This window comes from Crocodylus siamensis, chromosome 1 (assembly GCF_052110815.1).
Source record: "Crocodylus siamensis isolate JL-2025a chromosome 1, ASM5211081v1, whole genome shotgun sequence".
In the NCBI taxonomy this organism is placed as follows: Eukaryota; Metazoa; Chordata; order Crocodylia; family Crocodylidae; genus Crocodylus; species Crocodylus siamensis.
The window spans coordinates 76,978,468-76,998,356 of record NC_143395.1 but is presented as its reverse complement, the minus strand read 5'-3'; the positions used below and the strand labels follow the sequence as shown (position 1 = coordinate 76,998,356).

Sequence of the window (19,889 nt, the reverse complement as noted above, 5' to 3'; positions counted from 1 at the left end):
ACTGTGAGCACCGGCCGGAATGAAGCACTGGATGAAACAGCTGCAGCGCTCATGGAAGTGGCTATGGCCACTTGTAGGAGCTCCATGGCTGCTTTCAGGCGAGTAAGATTGGTCAAGGTGGACCCCCTGCCCCCCCAGTCGGCAAGATTGGCTGTGGGGAGACCTTCTCCGGGCCAGACTGGTCACTGGGGGGTGGCATGTGCCCCCCTGACTCAGATGGCACCAGTCACCCACGTCTCAATACCAGTGGTTCTTAATCTTTTTAGCCTCAAGGGCACCCATAATATCTTCTCTGAATGTTGTGGCACCCAGCTGAAAATCACTGAGATAGATCTAAATTCAGAAAAGATATGGAGGGGGGCCTAACTTTTTGAGGCTAGAAAAGTTAAGAAGCACTGATTTCACTGATGCGACTTAAGGATGGTAGGGCAGGAACTTCACCCTGCTTTCCACTGCCTATGCTTTCCTGGCCCCTCGGGGAGGGGAGGGCTGATAGGCAGCCACACTGCCAAGGCTGCTCCTGAAGGTTTTGCACACCAGCAACTACCTCCATGGCCTCTCTTGATAGCCCCGGGAATGTGGTAGGAGTGGAGGGGAGGAACCAGGTTGCAAAACACAGTTCTGTTTGTGTGTCCTGCCCACCCATCCTCTCATAGCAGAGTGCATTGAAGTGGGTGGCAGCAACAGTTGGAGCCACGGCAGGCACAGGGTGCTAGACAGAGAAGGAGAGCATTTACCTCTTCACACTGGGCTCTCATGACCAGGGATCCTGGTTTTCTGTTTCCCATTGTTGGTGTCACTAGGCATAACCCTAGGTAACTCAGAGGGATGGAAGACCACGAGTGTCGAAGAAGCCCGTCTGCTCTGGGCGAGCCAGGGCCCCCCTCCACCCCTTTTCCTGAACCTTTGTAACCCTTTCCTGAACTTTTTGTAACCTCCTGTAATACTGGAAAAACAGGATGAGTAGCAGGCAGGCTGAAACTCCCTAAAACTGTTATCTGTGGAATGCAAGGACAGCGCTCAGAGAGAGAAGGAAGGAGGGAAGGGGGAGGGTGGAAGGGGATGGTGGGGGGTGGAAGCCAACTAGTGGAAAATTACTGCTGGAAGTGGCCAGGGTATAAAAATACACTGTTGCAGGGCTAGGGGCACAGGATTTGAGACCATACAGTCTCCCTGTGCCTTTTACTTGAGCTCAAATAAACTCTGTCTACTTCTCCCCCCAGTGTGTTTATTGGCGCGACGCACACCGGGCAACGAACCCAATTGTTGCCTCCCTCGGGCACCTTGTGCCGGCAACACCGTGGAAAAATAAAGAAAACCATGGATTTCCTCTTTTTATCAGAGAAAACGTGGATTTGTCATTTTAGCAGAGAAACCCACCCTCTGCAGGTTGGTTGAGCTCCAGCTTGCCAGAGCTGTTTGCAAACAGGGTGGGAAACCCCCAGAGGGGAAGGGGGAGGGGCATGAGGCTCTTAGTCAGCCACAGCTCCGCTCAGCTCAGCTTTACTCTTTGCTCCTGGAGCCTGAGGTAAGTGGGGATTGCAGGAGGATGGGGGCCGCTCTGGCAGCACTCGGGGGTTGCAGTTCATGGCTGGGGGCACCAGCAGGGCTGGGGGGAGGCTGGAGCTGGCCCCGCCCCCACCTGAGCAAGCAGAGCAGAGGGGAAGCCAGCTCCATGCTGCATCTGCTGTAGCTGCCTGCTATTGGGGGAAAGAAGCTGTAGACTTGGGTCCCTGGCCCCATAGCCCTGGCAGCTGGGGGCCCCCTCCGGCAGGGCTGGGGGGGCCGGGGCTGTCGGTGGGGGCAACAGGCACGAGTAGGGTGGGGGGCTGTTGTGGGGGTAATGAGGGGCACCAGCAGGATTGGGATGGCTTGGGGGCAATGAGGGGTACCAGCAGGGCTGCAGGAGTCATTTGGGGTAAGTGAGGCTGGACGTGTTCAGATCAGCAGGTCCAGACGCTCTCCACCATAGGGTGCTGAGGAAATTGGTAGGGGTTACCGTGGGACCCCGGCACGGCTTTACAAGCACTCGTGGTGCTCTGGCCAGGTGCCAGAAGACTGGAAGGAGTCCAACGTGGTGGTGGATAGGTCATATTCGACCTGGAGGGAGGTGGACAGTAGAGTCCCCCAGGGCTCGGTCCTCGGCCCAGCACTGTTCAGTTTCTTATTAGCAGTTTGGGTGAGGGGGTGAAAAGCACCCTGTTCAAATTTGCTGACAACACCAAGATTTGGGGCAAGGTGAGCACACTAGAAGGGAGGGACAGGATACAACTGGACCTGGACAGGTTACAGGGGTGGGCGAATGGGATGGGATTCAATACTAACAAGTGCAAGGTGCTGCATTTGGGCAGAAAGAACCAGCAGCATGCCTATAGGCTGGGGGACTTCCTGAAAGCACAGTGGCACAGAGTGATCTTGGAATCATCATCAATTCTAAAATGAACACGGGCCGCCAATATGAGGACGTGGTCAGCAAGGCTAACTGCATCTTGTCATGCATCCACAGATGCATCACGAGCAGGTCCAAGGAGGTGATCATCAATCTCTATGCAACACTGGTCAGGCCACAGTTGGAGTACTGCATCCAGTTCTGGGCGCCGCACTTCAGGAGGGATGTGGCCAGCATCGAGAGGGTCCAGAGGAAGGCCACTCGCATGATCAGAGGGCAGCAGGGCAAGGCCTACGAGGAGAGGCTACAGGACCTGAACCTGTTCACCCTTCACAAGAGAAGGCTGAGAGGGGATCTAGTGGCCATCTATAAACTTACCAGGTGGGACCAGAGGGGAATGGGAGAGACCCTGTTCCCCCTAGCGCCTCCCAGAGTAACAAGGAATAACAGCCACAATTTGACTGAGAATAGGTTCAGGCTAGATATCAGAAAGCACTATTTCACAGTCAGGGTGGCCAGGATCTGGAACCAACTTCCAATGGAAGCGGTGCTGGCTCCTACCTTAGGGGTCTTTACAAGAAATCTTGATAACTACCTAGCTGGGGTCATATAAGCCCAGTATTCATTCCTGCCCATGGTAGGGAGTCAGACTTGATGATCTGCTCAGGTCCGTTCCAACCCTACATCTATGAACCTATGAGGGGTGCCAGCAGGGCTTGGAGTTATTGGGGGGCTAGTAAGGGGAACCAGCAGGGCTGGGGATGGGGGGCTGCAGGGGGCTTTTAATTTTAATAATGGATTTTGGGTTTATCACAGAATTTGTGATTTTTTTGTCAGAATACTAGGATCCCTGCTCATGACACACATGGTTCTTTTGACATGCTAATGTGCCATAGGACACCCTTTGGGAACCACTTCTGTACACCCTTTGGGGTATATACATCTCCTTTGAGCTGGTCAGTACTATAGCCCCATCTTTTTTGTATGTTAGAAGAGGGCTGGTGTTGCTACATAGAAACAGATGCAAAACTCAAAGGACCTCACATTCTGTAACTCTAGACAGACCTGAATGGGAGATTTATATCATCTATATGCATGCAAAAACTATCCAAAATCAGGGTTGTTTGCATTCTTCTACTGTTTGATGCACTTAAACATACTTTCACTCCATATTTTGTATTTTGCAGCCTCTGCTCTTGTTTTATGCTGGGGGTTTTTTAAAACTGCTAAATAAAAATGTATTAAAAGGTGTAAATGAAGCAAGCAAACAAACTTATATGAGACTATTAATATCTGTTGTCCAGTTCTTCTTCACTACTGGGTAAACCATTACCAGGTCAAGAGTGCAAGCTTTTGAAAGAATACACAAGGTAAAGAAGAGTTCTTCAGGACAGATGTATAAGTATGGAGTATGCTTGGCATAATGTGAGTGAAACTAAAATAATGATAACCCTAACCCCTCCTCCCCCCTTCCACCACCACCATGGCTGGACAACAGCCAAACCAAGTGAGGTGGGAGTAGCTGAGGGCTGCCCGCTGTGGGCTTAGGGCTCCAGGGCAGGCAGCAGCAGGGGCTACAACTCTATGCTGCTGCCACCCACACTGCTGCCAGGAGGGTTTGGGGCACATCACCATGGTGGCACAGCTAGTGTGGGGCCCCTGGGGACAGAGCAGGAGGGCAGGGAGTCCTGAGACTGCAGCAGGCAGTCCATACCCATCCCATGCACAAATCTGGGAGGGGGGGGCATGTGCCCCCCCATACCCCTTGTTCCCTAGACAAAGCACCTATGGCTCTGTCCCACTCCCTGCCTGGCCCCATACACCACCCTAGATGGGCAGCATTCCCAGCCCTTGTCCCACTCCCTCCCTCAGTGTGGTGGCCTCGATCTGCCCCCTCTCCTACCTTCCCTATACCCCCCCTCCCCCCCATAGACTTACTTGCAGGGAGCTGCTCTCCACACTTCCAGGCTGTATTTCCCAGCCACATGCATGTGTGCACATGCACGTAACTCCCCCTGTGTCCTGCTCCTGGCAGCCACTTGCAGGCTGGAACCCTGCCCACCTGCACAGGGAAACCTGTCCTTTCCTGACCCTTGTAGATGCTGCTAATCCGGGACAAATGCTGTTCCAGAGTCATGCAGCCTGAGACCGGAACTTGAGGTTCCCATTCTACGACTGTCCCACCCACTTAAGGACGGGCGATCACCCTAATTATGAAAAAGTGTTGTTTATTAACTCCTCAATACAACTATTTGTATGCAAATTGAGGCTCTGTCTATTCATCTTCCTGCCCATTCTCTAGTAGATAGGAAACATAAAAACCTAGGGAACATATACTAAAACAAACGTGTTAACTTTGCCATAGATACTGCACCTTTCCAGGTAGATTAAAAGGTAACTCCATTATCAAGAGACAGTCCATGAGACAACAAGGAAATGTAAAATATGTATATGTTGTATGCACAGACAGCTGGAGTGTGCTACAGATTCATGGCTGGGAGGGACCAGGGGTCATCTACTCCAACCCTTTACACAGCTGTAGGATTCACTATTAATTGCTCTTGAGCATACTTTGAACAATTAAAATAAATAACTGGTATTTTGGACATGTATTAGCTGTACAATGCTTCAGTCTAATGAAGCCATGCTGCAATGACTGTGTGTCATGAAGAGTGGCAATCCTTTTCATTGTCATTGTCCTCCTTCAAGGCACAATTATAAAGAACATGATGTTTTTCTTTCCCATGTTATTTTTTTCTCTTCTTATGTCCTGTCTTTTCTTCCTTATTCATGGTACAGTAAATGTGTTGAATACTAATGAGACAACACTTAGCTCAACCTCAGGCAGCCTTTTCCACATAATTCCTATGGTTAATAAACACCAGGGCTGCAATTAATTAGTCAGATTACCTACTTACCTGTGGCTAGGAGAAATTATGTATTCAGTCCTTCTTTAGCAGGGAATGTTGCTTCTCTGATAATGAAGCCTTCCTAGAGCAAAACTTTAATAACTGCACAAATAATGAACTAGCACAGACACACAGATAAAAATGCTAGCTACATATGCAGTTGCCTGCATAAAATACATTTTTAAGAGTGCAATTTAGACATCCATATTTGAAACTCTAATCCCATTTATATTGTTTGACTGTTTAAAATAATTAATTTTTTTAGGGATACCTAACACTTCTTTATTTCAAAATATTTAAGTCTAAATTCTGTCCATATTTGGGAAAAATATTTTCTCCATTTAGACTGGAGAACAGCTGAAATGTACTGAAGTATTTTAATGAGCAAATCCCCACATTGTGGACTGAATTAAATCTTCTTTGATCTCTCTCAGAAAGACTGTGAAATATAATATAGGGAACTTTCTATAACCATTTGTTTCACCTAATCTTTGAATATTATGAGGAGTATTTAGGGGAGGAGAAACATGTTTTTGAAGGTTTTCAGCTGTTTACTCAGTTTGAAATCAAATTTATTGTCATGTTAGTAGGGAAGTTGAAAGGAATCAAAGCTATATTATCTTCCCACATCTTGCCATGAAGGTGAATATTTGACTAATATAAGAAGTAAGACCTGTCTAGCTCTAGTAGCAAAGCATGTCACCTTAGTGAAAAATAACTTTGATTTAATTATAGCAAATATCAAATGTTTCTTAACTTGTTATATCATTTCCGTGAAACTGATCAATGAATTAAGGCTTTATTATCACAAAACAAAAGCATCTATATATAATAATATGTAATGAAGGGTAATGAACACCATTTTAAAATCTTATGTTGACAAATCACAAAATCCAAAACCAATCAAGGTGTTGAGTAGAGACTAAAGAAAAACTAGAGAAATGTGAGCAGCACTTAATCCCGGGAAGAATGTGTATATTTCATTGGGTGCATCTACGCATACATTTAAGTACAACTAAATGTAATGTACATTGAGCGTTCTGTGGCAGTTGTCTACACATGCACAGACTTGGCACTAAAGTTAGTGCACTGTCCCTGCAGCCCTGCCATGTGCCCCTAGTGGCTGGGCAGACCCGACACTAAAGTTAGTGCCAGGTTGCTTCTACACATGCGTAAAGTGCTTTTACTAATCACCTCCAGGTATCAAATTTAGGTGTGCTTAGCCTAATTTCACAATTTTTAATGCACATTAAACATAAAAACCTAGTGCATGTGTAGACATGTGCCCATAATGCACATTAAATTAGGCTAATGTGCATTAATGCATCTCATATAGATGCGCCCATTGTATATAATTTTAAATTTAAATTATATTATATTAGAGACAAAAATAGTACCATAAATAGACACACAATACAATGCGGGTATTTCTATTCCAATAATATTTTTAAACATGCACACACTTTCCCCATAGTTTTTAATGATGATTCTGCTCATCTGTATTGGTTCTATATTTGTCTTTCAGTTGAAATTTGACTAGTGTTGGGCTGAGAATTTCTATTTATGACACTCAGATCAGTAGATCAGTTTTATCAAGTAAGAAGTGCTATCTCAGTTCTCCAGCCTAATTTCAAGAAACATTAGATATGATGCTAATGGTTTGTTTTCTGTGTTCTTTAGTAGGGAACATCCAATATTATCAAATTATGCATTCAACTATAAAATTAGTATTTGCATTTTCTATATGGCATCCTCAGTTGTATTTGCTTTTTAATTTTGGCTTCATTTATATATTGTAAAATAAGTTATGTAATATTATACACAAATGTAACAATTTGTATTTCACAGAAGCATAGCATATAGAACATGGTCATTAGTTTCCCTATTATCAGATGCAACCATGTCATATTATCTCATTAAGAAATTTATAAAGTCCTGTCTTTAAGGTTTTTGCTCTGACTGAGTGCTGTTCTAGGAAGCATTAGCCTCACTACTCTGGTGGCTAGAGGCTTCCTCCTAATTTCTATGACTCATCATCAGTTTATGCCCATTTGTTATTGTTCAACTTTGTGTTTTATATAAATAAAATTCCTCTTCATTCCATCATCAGTTTTTATCTCTGATATTTCACAAAAAATAGGCAAGTGATATAACTACAGTATGGATATCAGGGAGAAACAAGTATGATTCTGAAAGAGAAGGTGCAGGCAGACAAGCAGGAACAGGGGATAGGAGGATGAGGTGCCCTCCTAGTTCCATTCCACTACTCCCCTTAGGCAGTGCTTCAGGTGCATCTAGGTAATCCAGCTGGATCACTTTTGAGTAGTTTATTTTCTGCTCCAAAGCCCAATTATAAGCACCTTTAGAACTTTGCAATTCAGAATAGAAGTGGTGCCTTGAATGCAGCTGCCTACTGAGTCTTGGTGGTGGTGCAACATGACCCAAACGGACTGCTCTGTAGATTTTAGATGTGTAAATTCCACATAAGTCCTGTTTAGGTGCCAAACTGAATCAGGTAGGTTGTGGTTCCTGAATCCTGTGGCATAATGAGAATTTTATATGATAGTTCTGTGTAGCTGCATTTCAGCCCCAAATTGAATATCTTGAATTACATTCTGAAGCAGAACAATTGTTTTCTATTTTAGTCCAACACATTAATCCACTCCTTTCTGAATCATTTTGTTTAAAGGAGGCCTAGATGTCGCATACACTGCAAGTAGCACAGATGTGCTAGGATTAAAAAACTCTTCTAAGCAATTATTTTTTAGATTGATCTTTATGGAATGCCAACTCATGCTGAGAAGTAAATTCATCCTTCTGTTAAAAACAAACATAGCAAGAAAATCCAAGCCCTCCTCTTCTAAAATTACATTGACAAATATTATAGTCAAGAAAGCAAAATATTTCCCAAGTGCTGAAGTGGTAATTAATCAGGTTAGTGCATCAGCCCTTCTGTGGAGAAAAAACAACCATTAGTGTTTGGCTGCCTCAATGACAGTGTGTTGCACTATCTTACAATATATCTGTTGAAGAATATTTTGAATTTGGAATCTCAAATAATCAATTTGTAGAGAGTTTCATTCTCTGTTTTCCCACATTACACATCCCTCTTTGGGTTCCTTATTTAATTATTTCCTTAGAGTATTAGTCTGTTTCAATACATTATAAGACTACCAAAAAAGCACAGGGAAACTTCTGTTAGAGATTGATATGAGCATTAAAGGAACAACAAAAAATGGGAGAGAAAATTAACTCAGAATTTATGTCCCCTTTCTTGAATGCTAGGGTATGATTGCGCATTTTACAGTGTCAGTCTAGGGTTTTGTGTTTAGTTTAATCCTTATTTAGCTCTACCCCTCTTTTGCTGATGTAGCTTCCTTAAAATAAATTTTAAAGTAAGAAAAGGGGCTTAAAATTCAGTTTAGGCACTAACACACTTCTTGGAGAATTTATATTTTTTACAACATTTAGCAGTGAGCTTGATAGTGTATTGAGATCACAGCTTCTCATGTTAGCCAGTGTTGTTCACTTATATTCCTCCTTCCTTCTGTCAGTCTCTGTTGTCTCTTATCTTGTCCTTAGACTGTAAGCTCTTAGGGCAGGGACTGTCCATTTAGTCTACAGTGCACAGCACAGTGGATTCCTATTCCTTGAGTACAACTCTGAGGTAGGACAGTACAAATAAAGCAGTTAAAAATGTAGTTCCTTTTTAGAAGCACAGAGATGGATGTGGTTAAGGAAACCAAGTCTAGGGTAAAGTGATAGTCTAGAATGAGTGACTATTGACCTGCATTCAGAGAACATGGCCTCAGATTGTACATACAAAATTTACTGTTGTTCCTGGTAATAGAAATAAACATCCTTCTGAAGGTGCTAAGCAACTAAGAAGTTGTCCAAAATTGCACAAGAATTTTCAACAACACCATAAACAGATGCCATGTCTTTCAGCACCTAATGATGTGTCTTTGCTGGAAGACAATCCTTGTCATCTTCTGCAATGAACCTTTATTTCATGGAGATAATTCTCTAGCATCTAAGGGTATCCATACACATGGTCTGGGGTGGAAGATGGGGCACGCTTTAATTAGAGTGGCTCCCGGAGCCACTCTAATCAAAGTGCCCACAGCGTCATGTGTATTCAGCATCCCATACTTCAAAATGGCAGCGGGGGCTTTAATTAGAGCTGTGAGCTTTAGTCAAAGTGCCTCTGCCGCCATTTTGAAATACGGAGATGCTGAATACACATGACAGAGGCTGCTGGAGCATGCTAACTAACATGCTCTAGCAGGTTTGATTAATTGAGTTTCTCTGATTCATGCTCATTAGCATGCACTGGAACAGAGGTATGTCACATGTATAAGTGTGTGACGGGGGCCATCTGGAGGCCAGTCCAATCATTGACTCACTCACCTGTGTAGAGCAGTCTGCCCACCTGACTCAATTGACATGCCTTTGTTGGAACTAAAAACTTGTTCATAGGCAGGAAGCTGCCCATTTATTGCTCCGATGCCAAGGGCATAATACACAACTCCAAACCATTGTTACACAGTGTCCCATGCCTCACAGATGGCATCCAAAAATCACTTCCCTTGGCTCCTTCCAGTCAGTCTCCAGCCCACATTTGGCCTCAGGTGTCCTCAGATGTATCTTGGCTTGGCCTCTGGCCCAAACTTGGCCTCAGGTGGCCTCAGACATGCCTGGGGCACCTGCTGCCTCTCTGGGGCCACAACTCCGCCCCCTCATTGGGGCCTTTACTCCATCCCTCACCGGGCTCCTGAGTCTTATGCCCTTTAGGCCTCCTTCTGGGCTCCTTGTCCTTATGGACTCCTTGACCCTATGGCCTCAGGTCCCTTACTATACCTTGGCTATGTCTTAGACCCCACTCATAGATGTGGACGCTGCCTCAGGCCCCACTCAGTGGACCTGGGCCCTGTACTTTTTTGTTGGGGTGTGCTCCCCTAAAGTTTCCTCTCTATGGGGTACCCACAAGGTACTGAGGCTTTCCACCACCCCATACTCACATTTCACTGGGGATGTGCAGGGTTGCATTTCCTGGAGACTGCCCCACCATAAGCAGCTCCACCATACCATCCAACCCCAGCAGGGTGTAGTTTCAGGTCATGCCCCAGGACCAGGAACCTCCTCCATTCCCATAGTTCCTACCCTGACTACCAGGTGTTCTGGGAGCTGGAGTCTGCAGGCCGAGTGATGTTGCTGTTCTGGCCCTCTAGGTGTAACTGCTAGCTCTGCTGTTAGGGTCTGGGCTTATACTGAGGTTGCCCACCTGCTCCGAGGGCCTGGGCTTATACTGAGAGTGCACACCAGCCTCTCTCCACATCTGGTGACCCCCATTAGTCATGTGACCATCTAATTGGGCCAAACTGCACCTGCCAGCTACTCAAAGCCTGCCTGAAACCTCACATAGTGGCAGGCACAACCTGTGTTCTGCCACAAGGTGCCCTAATATTTTATTTGGTATGTTAACTATCTTACTTCTGACAAGTCAGTTCAGATTGGGTTGTAGCTACATATGGGTGCAGGTAGCAATTGTAAAAAGCTCATTTTGGAATTGGTCCATGAGATTGGATTTAGTTCTTCTCTTGCTTGGGCAAAGACCATTGATTTGGACTGCCAGGAAAGAGATTTCAAAGGACCTTGTTACAAAGTAATTTTGGGTGGCTCCTGGACCTTTTAAGCCCCTGACTGTTGGCATGTCTACATGTGCATTTACGCCACCTTAAATTTACTGTGCAGTAATTTACTGCACAGTAAGTGGAAATAGTCCGGTGTCTACACATTCAGGCAACCTGGGACTAAATTTAGTCCTAGGTCAGAGCAGCCTGCCATGTGCCCTTGTAGCCACCAGGGGGAGCTCCAGCCTCCAGTCACATGGCTGCCAGCATTTGGGACTAACTTTACTTCCAAGTTGAAGCCAGGAGAGGTAGCCACCCAGGAGCCCTGGGGCTGGGCTCAGGCCAGCCTCCTAGTGGCTGGGCAGACTCAGCAGGGAGGCCCCCATGTTACTGTGCAGTAATGTGTCTACATGTCTACTACTGGACAGTAATTAATCAGGCATAAATGTGATACCTGCACAATATGGATATCGAATTTATGCTCAATTCGGCATGTCACCATATTTACTACGCAGTACAGGTGTGCACGTGTAGATGCACACCTGTCCTATGCAGCAATTTTGGTTACTGTGCAGTAAATGTGCATGTATGGACACACCCTGTATGCACATTAACACCTTAAAGTTGTTAAAGCTTTTATTATGGGCCTTAAAGTTATGCTACTGCAGGGCAGGATAATCCACACAACCCAGCTCCTGTTCCATTAAGGCAGGGGTGGATCTGGCTGGCAGTGGACTCTTTCTTCCAGGAGCCCCTGCTCTCAAGGCTGTAGTCAGTCTCCATGGACACCCTAGCTGCAGCTGCACTGTGATAGCACAAGGCTGGGGTTGCTGTGGAGACCGGCCCCAGCCACCCTGGCAGGGCATGTGGCAGGATGAGGCAGGGGGCTGCTCTGGAACTGCTGGGATCTTGCAGCAGGGGCAGGTTTGTCCAGGGCCAGGGCAGAGCCACGATCTGCAGCCTGCACACTCTGGGGAGGGGTGCACAGGTAGTGGATCATGGCTGTGGCCCGCCTTGGGATCAGGCTGTTACTGCTGCAAGAAGCTGGGACACAGCTACAATCTGTAGCCTGCATGCTTTGGACAGGGGCATGCAGGCAGCAGATTGTGGCTGTGCACTTGCTTCGGACCAGATTGTCACCTCTGCAAGGAGCCGGGACAGAGCCAAGATCCGCTCCTTGTGCACCCCTTCTTGCAGCATGCTGTAGATCATGTCTCTGCCTTGGCCCCAGACGAAGCTGCCTCCAACCTCAAAATCCCAATGGCTCTGGAGCAGCCCCCTGCCCTGCCCTGCCAGTGTGGCTGGGGCCAGTCTTCATGGCAACCCCAGCCTTGCACTATCTTAGTGCAGCTGTGGCTGGGTTCTCCATGGAGACTGACCCCAGCTGTAGAAATTTTCTAACAAGATCATAGATAATACTGTAGAAATCATCTACAAAGGAAGACTCAGCATTTCATGAACACAGTCTGATAAGACTCTGGAATGACTAAACCTTAGTCGTCTTAAAGTCTGAAGCAATCAAGGATTAGTTAGCGTTTCAAAAACAAGCACGTAGCCAAAAACCAGTTTGAACCAGTTAAGGGTCTCTCAAACTGACCGGATATCTTGTTTTCTTTCACAGTGGAAAATTCCCACCTGCGCGCGCATCTTGTCTGTAAACTATAAAGTGCCTCTAACAGTTTTATTCGGGGCCTCTGAGTTTGCTCAGGGTGCCCAGCATGCTGAATAAATTTTGAGACTGACAGCGACTCTGTGTCTTTGGGAATAGCTCCGCAAGGGGTCACGAACTCCTCAACAATTTTGGCGACCATGAAGGGACCCCTTGTGTGCTGACCTGGCTGCTCGTCGTCCGGACCAGACTTCCCAGCCGGCATAGGTGAGTTTGTCACCATTCGGAGGGCTCAGTCCGGGTGTCGGGTAAGTGGGGCCCGCCATGAAGGGTAGCTGTTCCCAGGAATTTATAGACCAGAATGCTTAAGTCTCGGGAAGATGGGACAATCGGCTTCAAACATCCCACCGGGATCTCCTTTAGGGAGGCTTCTCCAGGTTTGGGGAAAAGGGAATCTGCCAGTGCAGTCTGGCATGGGCAGGAAGAACGCTTGTATTTTGTGTACACAGGAGTGGCCTGTCTTAACTCAACAAGGTGCTCCGGATAAACGGTGGCCGAAATTTGGCTCATTTGATCTGTCTCATTTAGCATTCCTTTGAATGGAATTGGTAGCTTTAAAACTCAACAGAAGGATTATTGGTACCTGTGGGCTGAATTGGCTGAAAAAGCCTCAAAACCAGTTCTTTACTCTACCACTCCACCTCCTTATGATCCTCCAATTTCAGTCTCTGTGGAGTCTGAAGACAGACCTGAGCCTCTCTACCCTGCTCTCCCTGTCCCCAGTCAACCCCTACCCCCTGATGAGAGCACTGCAGCTCCCATGGCGTCAGCGCTGGCTCCGAGCTCTGGGCTCCCTGCCTCCATCGGCTTTTCTTCGGTCTGGACCTGGAGCCGGGGTCCTGTGGGGGAGGCATTTCCACCCAGCCAGGGGAAGGAACACCCGAATGCGGTGGTCCAGGCACCTTTGTGAACCTACCCAGTCCCGTTTGTGGATGGCAGGGGCAGCTTCCAGGTTCGCCCTACTCTAATTCATGTGCCTTTCACCTGAGGGGACCTCCTCATTTTGCAACAACAAACCCCCTCTTTTCGGGAAAAAACCTGATGAAGTAGGACGGACTATTTGGCACATAGTCCATACTTATGACCCTTCTTGGTCAGACATGCAGGAACTCATGAATAATCTGCTGACCCCAGACGAGCGGGCTAAAGTTTTAGACTGTGCCAGGACTGTTGCCTCAGCAGCAAACAGAGATCCTTGGCCTTCTAATGAACCGAATTGGGATTACAACACCCCCGGGGGAAGGGCATCCCTGAGGGAAGCCCGGAATGATTTACTAGCAGGCTTTGATGAAGCGAGTAAAAAGCCTGTGAATTGGGGAAAATTCCATGCATGCAAACAGGGACCCAAGGAGCATCCGGATGCCTTCTTTACCCGTTTGTGTAAGGGAGCCAAGACATACGTTCGTTTTGATGTAGATAAACCAAAGCATGTGCCTTCACTGGTATCAGCCTTTGTAAACCAGAGTGCTCCCAATATCAAAGAGCATTTCTGCAGGTATACTGTAGGGTGGGAAGGAAAGAGTATGTTAGAGATAAGAAACATAGCAAGCTATGTGTTTGATGGGAGAAAGGAGAGGGAAAGAAGGAAGGAAAGAAAGGAAGATTTTAAGCTAGTAGCTGCAATGGTTGAGGGAACGATGCACAGCATGTCAGGAAGACGACGGAACAGGGGAAGGGGCCAGGGAGGGTTTCAACGAAGGGGATTAGGTCAGAGAAACCAGGGCGAGGGGTGGTCCACAGTTCAAAGGGCCAGTGAAGTATGTTACCACTGTAAACAACCTGGACACTTCAAACGAGAGTGTCCCCAGAGGAAGGGGATGAACATCGGAGCCATCTCAGAATGGGGGCCCCCTCTGGACCAGTGACGCGAGGAGCCAGTGTCAAAAACTACCCACAGGAAAGAAGGACTCAATGACCCGACTGACCACCCTCACCCAGTCTGCCCTGCGGTAACTATAAATTGCAATAAGAGCGACTCTGTTGCCTCAATTCAGGTAGGAGAGCAACTATATGATTGTTTAATTGACACCGGCACTACTATGTCTATGTTATCTACAACTCCTGAGCGTGCAGGTGTAATTGAGGAAGGAACTGAGTGAGAATGTGATGGGAGTGGGGGGAGAATTGTTCAAAACTAGCAGAAGTGCACCTACTCGAGTCCAAGTGGGCCCCTTGTCGTGTGAACACTCCTTTTTGTTGTCTGCCTGTGCTCCTATGAATTTATTAGGACAGGACTTACTGTGTAAGCTGAAGGCCACTCTACGCTGTAGTCCGGAGGGAATAACTTTAGAATTACTAATTGACAAACTGCCTTATTTCACTGGGGCATTGGCCTCGGGGGGGGAAAGGGAAATTTACTGGTGGAACTACGATTGCCAGCCACATTGTGGGGCTGGGAGTCCACCGATGTAGGACTGCTGAAGTCTGCCACTCTGGTTGTTATTCAAACCAAGGGGAGAGTCCCGCCTTGCGTGCCTCAGTACCCGCTGAATAAAGAAGCAGAAGAAGGTTTGCAGCCCCTTATAGATGAATACATCAGGAAAGGGATTTTAGTGGAGTGTCAGTCTCCTTGCAATATCCCCGTGTTACCAGTCAGGAAACCTAAATTAGGAAAGGATGGCAAGCCTGTTTATCGTTTTGTGCAAGACTTACGTGCTATAAATGATTATGTGATTCCCAGAGCTGCCGTAGTTCCTAACCCTGCCACCATTGTTACCTCCATCCCATGGTGGGCCACTCGATTCACAGTAATTGATTTGTGTGCTGCCTTCTTTTCAATCCCAGTTGCAGCCCAGTCTCAATACCTTTTTGCCTTCACTTAGAAGAGAAAACAACATTTAACCTGGACACGACTTCCCCAAGGATACACCAAGAATCCTACTATCTTCAGCCAAATCCTGACGAGAGACTTACAAGTTATCATACTTACCTCAGATACAGTGCTTGTACAGTATGTAGATGACCTACTACTAGCATCATGGACTCAGGTAAGCTGCCGGATGGACACTTTAAGACTATTAGAAGGATTAGCTGAAAGAGGACATAAAGTATCCCCAGGAAAATTACAAAATTGCCAAAAGAAGGTTACATACCTGGGGCATGTGATCTCAGAGGGACTGTGGGAATTGTCTGATGAAAGGGTAAAGGCTATAAAAGACTTGCCAAAGCCCACCTCTAAGAAGCATATGTGAGCCTTTTTAGGATGCAGCTGCCAAATTTCCTGCTCAGCAACCCCTAAGTCTCAACGCCTTTGCTCCTGTGTGGGAGACCCCAGAGCCTTGGAAGGATATGAGCAAGCGTGCAAAGGAGAAGAAGACTGGAAACCTCTCTATGGGGCTTATTCAAAAGATGGACTGTGGTACACTAGCAATAACTGCCCCATCTTGCCTAAAACATTACAGCGGCCCATGTGCCAAATAGTCCATGGGCAAGGTCATTATGGGGCAACTGCCATAGCTGAAACCATTCTCCAAGTTTGGTTTGCCCCTGGGGTCCATGCAGTGGCTAAACAAGTGACCAGCGCCTGCTCCACTTGCCCAGCGTTCAACTCTGGCCCAAAAAGAAAAGCCCCACCTAGGGGCTGACCTTGGGCATATCAACCATTTGAGAGACTGCAAATAGACTTCATCGAACTTCCCCGGTGCTGAGGATACAGATATGCCTTAGTAGTGCGAGATCAGCTCACCCATTGGGTGGAGGTGTTTCCTGCCACCCATGCCTCTCATCAGCAAGTCGCTCATGCACTTCTAAAGGATATTATTCCGCAGTTTCGTATACCTCAAGTCATTGACTCAGATCAAGGAGGTCACTTCACCTCCCAGGTCTTACAAACAATTTACACACAGTTGGGAATCACTAGGCAGCTTCACACCCCTTATCACCCTCAGTCATCTGGAGGGGTGGAAAGGGCAAATCAGACTCTAAAAGCCCTTCTAGGCAAAGTGTGTTCGGAAACTCAGCTTAAGTGGCCCGAGGCATTGCCCCTTGCACTGTTTGCTATGCGAAATGAGCCTAGAGCTGATGTTAAGATATCTCCCTATGAGCTTTTGTTTGGTCATCCACCCCCCATTACCCATGGTTTCCTTCCTCCAGCTACAGGATTGCTAGCAGGGGATGAGAATTTAACCCATTATGTGATTTCTTTGCAGAAGCAGCTTACTTCTTTACACCGCTGTGCTGCCGTTCAGCAACCTGTACCCTTTGATTGCGAGATACACCCCTTCAGTCCCGGTGACTACGTGTGGGTCCGTGTTCCGCGATAGAAAAGTTGCCTAGAGCCAATGTGGGAAGGACAGGGAGATCCGGGTGATTGGGATCCCCTACCCTCCATAAATGCTGACCTCGTGAAGGAACATCTTGAGAAGCTGGATACCTTCAAGTCAGCCGGCCCTGACAATCTGCACCCCAGGGTACTCAAGGAGCTGGCGAGCATCATAGCCCAGCCCCTGGCATGGATCTTTGAAAACTCCTGGCGCTCTGGTGTAGTACCCAAAGACTGGAAGAAGGCCAATGTGGTGCCGATCTTCAAGAAAGGGAGGAGAGTGGATCCGGCTAACTACAGGCCCATTAGCCTGACTTCTATCCTGGGGAAGATCTTAGAAAAGTTTATTAAGGAGGCCATCCTTGATGGACTGGCCCAGGCTAACATTCTAAGGGATAGCCAGCACGGGTTTGTTGCGGGTAGGTCTTGTTTGACCAATCTCATTTCCTTCTATGACCAGGTGACCTATCACCTGGACGAGGGAGAAGAGATTGATGTCATATATCTTGACTTCAAAAAAGCTTTTGATCTGGTATCCCATGATCACCTCTTGCCAAACTGGCCAGTTGCGGCCTTGGCTCCACCATGATCCGCTGGCTGGGAAACTGGCTGGGAAATTGGCTCCGTGGTCGGACCCAGAGGGTTGTAATTGATGGCAGTCACTCATCATGGTGCCCTGTGACCAGTGGGGTCCCTCAAGGCTCTGTCCTTGGACCCATCCTGTTCAACATCTTCATTAATGATGTGGACATTGGAGTCAGGAGTGGACTGGCCAAGTTTGCCGATGACACCAAACTTTGGGGCAAAGCATCCATGCCAGAAGATAGGTGGGTGATCCAGGCTGACCTGGACATGCTCAGCAAATGGGCAGACGAGAACCTCATGGTGTTTAACACCGAAAAATGCAAGGTTCTCCATCTTGGGAGGAAAAACCTGCAGCATCCTTATAGGCTCGGCAGTACTACGTTGGATAGCACTACAGAAGAAAGAGACTTGGGGGTCATCATTGACCACAAGATGAACATGAGCCTGCAATGTGATGCTGCAGCTAATAAAGCGACCAAAATGCTGGCTTACATCCGTAGATGCTTCTCAAGCAAATCCCGGGATGTCATTCTCCCCTTGTACTCGGCCTTGGTGAGGCCGCAGCTGGAGTACTGCGTCCAGTTTTGGGCTCCACAATTCAAAAAGGATGTGGAGAAGCTTGAGAGAATGCAGAGGAGAGCCACGCGCATGATCAGAGGTCAGGAAAACAGATCTTACGATGATAGGCTGAGAGACATGGGACTCTTTAGCCTGGAAAAGCGTAGGCTCAGGGGTGATCTGATGCCCACCTATAAGTTTATCAGGGGTGACCACCAGGATCTGGGGGAACGTTTGTTCACCAGAGCGCCCCAAGGGATGACGAGGTCGAACAGTCACAAACTCCTGCAAGACCGTTTCAGGCTGGACATAAGGAAGAATTTCTTTACTGTCTGAGCCCCCAAGGTCTGGAACAGTCTGCCAGCGGAGGTGGTTCAAGCACCTACATTGAACACCTTCAAGAGTAAATTGGATGCTTATCTTGCTGGGATCCTATGACCCCAGCTGACTTCCTGCCCTTTGGGCAGGGGTCTGCACTCAATGATCTCCCGAGGTCCCTTCCAGCCCTGATGTCTATGAAATCTATGAAATACCAAGTCCTACTAACCACCCACTCCGCAATCAAAATCGCCGAAAGGAATTCATGGATCCATCACACACACGTGAAACCTGCAGTGTTTACCCCAACGGAACCTCATCGTGTACCTCCCCTTTGGCTGCGGAGATCCAACAGTCAATGGACAATATGTGCCTTGCAAGTACTGTCATAAGTACATTTGTGTTAGTAGTCTGTCTGTCCACATTAATTGGGTGCCCCTGCAGTCTCACCCGGTTCACAGGAGTCTATCCTGGCACCCAATTAAGGTATACTAACACCAAACAAGTTCGAGACAAAGTTAATTAAGTCCCACCTAAAGGGGCTTCTGCTGTCATGTACAGGTCCAATGTTTCCCCAGGTTAATGTAAGCTGTATGGGTATTACGCTAATAGGAATGAAATTTGGTGTGCAGACCCCACCACAGAGGCATAGAAGATTGTGTTGAAATGTCTAAAGCTGAAATATTGGAGCGCCAGAAGCGTTTAGATGCCAAATATAGTAGAAAGTGATCCCAGCCTTTGAAGGCCAGGATCAAAGGGGGGAATTGTAGAAATTTTCTAACAAGATCATAGATAATACTGTAGAAATCATCTACAAAGCAAGACTCAGCATTTCATGAACACAGTCTGATAAGACTCTGGAATGACTAAACCTTAGTCGTCTTAAAGTCTGAAGCAATCAAGGATTAGTTAGCATTTCAAAAACAAGCACGTAGCCAAAAACCAGTTTGAACCAGTTAAGGGTCTCTCAAACTGACCGGATATCTTGTTTTCTTTCACAGTGGAAAATTCCCACCTGCTCACACATCTTGTCTGTAAACTATAAAATGCCTCTAACAGTTTTATTCGGGGCCTCTGAGTTTGCTCAGGGTGCCCAGCATGCTGAATAAATTTTGAGACAGACAGCGACTCTGTGTCTTTGGGAATGGCTCCGCAAGGGGTCATGAACTCCTCAACACAGCCACATGGGCAGGGGCTGCTGGGAAATGGAGTGTGGTTACCAGCCGGATCCACAATTTTACCCACCCCTGTGTTAGAAATGGAATATTGTTAGAAATGCGCAGCTTGCATCTTGCACCTGATAAGAAAGAAATACTGCCAAAGACTCCTTTCTTCCCCAGTCCCGCCTCAGTCTTTCTCATGCTGATTACACTCTCTCCCCCCTCACCCGCCTTAGCCTTTCTCACGCTGATTGCAGAAGCTGGAATTCAATTGACTGTGGCCTTGGGGTATGAACTTTTGGCGAACTGTTGTAGTTTCTGGGCATGCTTAATAAGGTGTTACATATTTACCCCTCCGCCCTGCATACTTAAGTAGCTAATTATACTATACATGCGATGTATGTAAT

General features: G+C 47.0%; 1 protein-coding gene across 3 annotated transcripts; it reads left to right on the top strand.

Annotated features, from left to right (window-relative positions):
- Positions 1-1,400: 1,400 nt before the first annotated feature.
- LOC149872941 (uncharacterized) lies at positions 1,401-19,444 on the top strand. 3 transcript variants are annotated; one of them, XM_090037022.1, is made up of 5 exons: positions 1,407-1,528; positions 2,507-2,770; positions 3,694-3,759; positions 12,700-12,807; positions 16,749-19,444. In XM_090037022.1, exons 1-5 carry the CDS (start codon positions 1,464-1,466, stop codon positions 16,873-16,875), a joined length of 630 nt encoding a protein of 209 aa, XP_089893148.1. In that variant the 5' UTR covers positions 1,407-1,463; the 3' UTR covers positions 16,876-19,444. The 3 variants fall into 3 exon arrangements, 2 of the variants coding, with proteins under 2 accessions (XP_089893148.1, XP_089893157.1); XR_016440865.1 differs by lacking the exons at positions 12,700-12,807; positions 16,749-19,444 and adding an exon at positions 4,489-7,482 and having other exon boundaries at positions 1,401-1,528; positions 3,694-3,814; XM_090037031.1 differs by lacking the exon at positions 3,694-3,759.
- The last annotated feature ends 445 nt before the right edge of the window (positions 19,445-19,889 follow it).

Coding starts and splice junctions, on each gene's coding strand:
- LOC149872941 (XM_090037022.1), top strand. CDS start 1,464: ATGAGGCTCTTAGTCAGCCACAGCTCCGCTCAGCTCAGCTTTACTCTT. Junction 1,529..2,506: donor CTTTGCTCCTGGAGCCTGAG/GTAAGTGGGGAT, acceptor ATGCATCCACAG/ATGCATCACGAGCAGGTCCA. Junction 2,771..3,693: donor GCCATCTATAAACTTACCAG/GTGGGACCAGAG, acceptor TCTGTTGTCCAG/TTCTTCTTCACTACTGGGTA.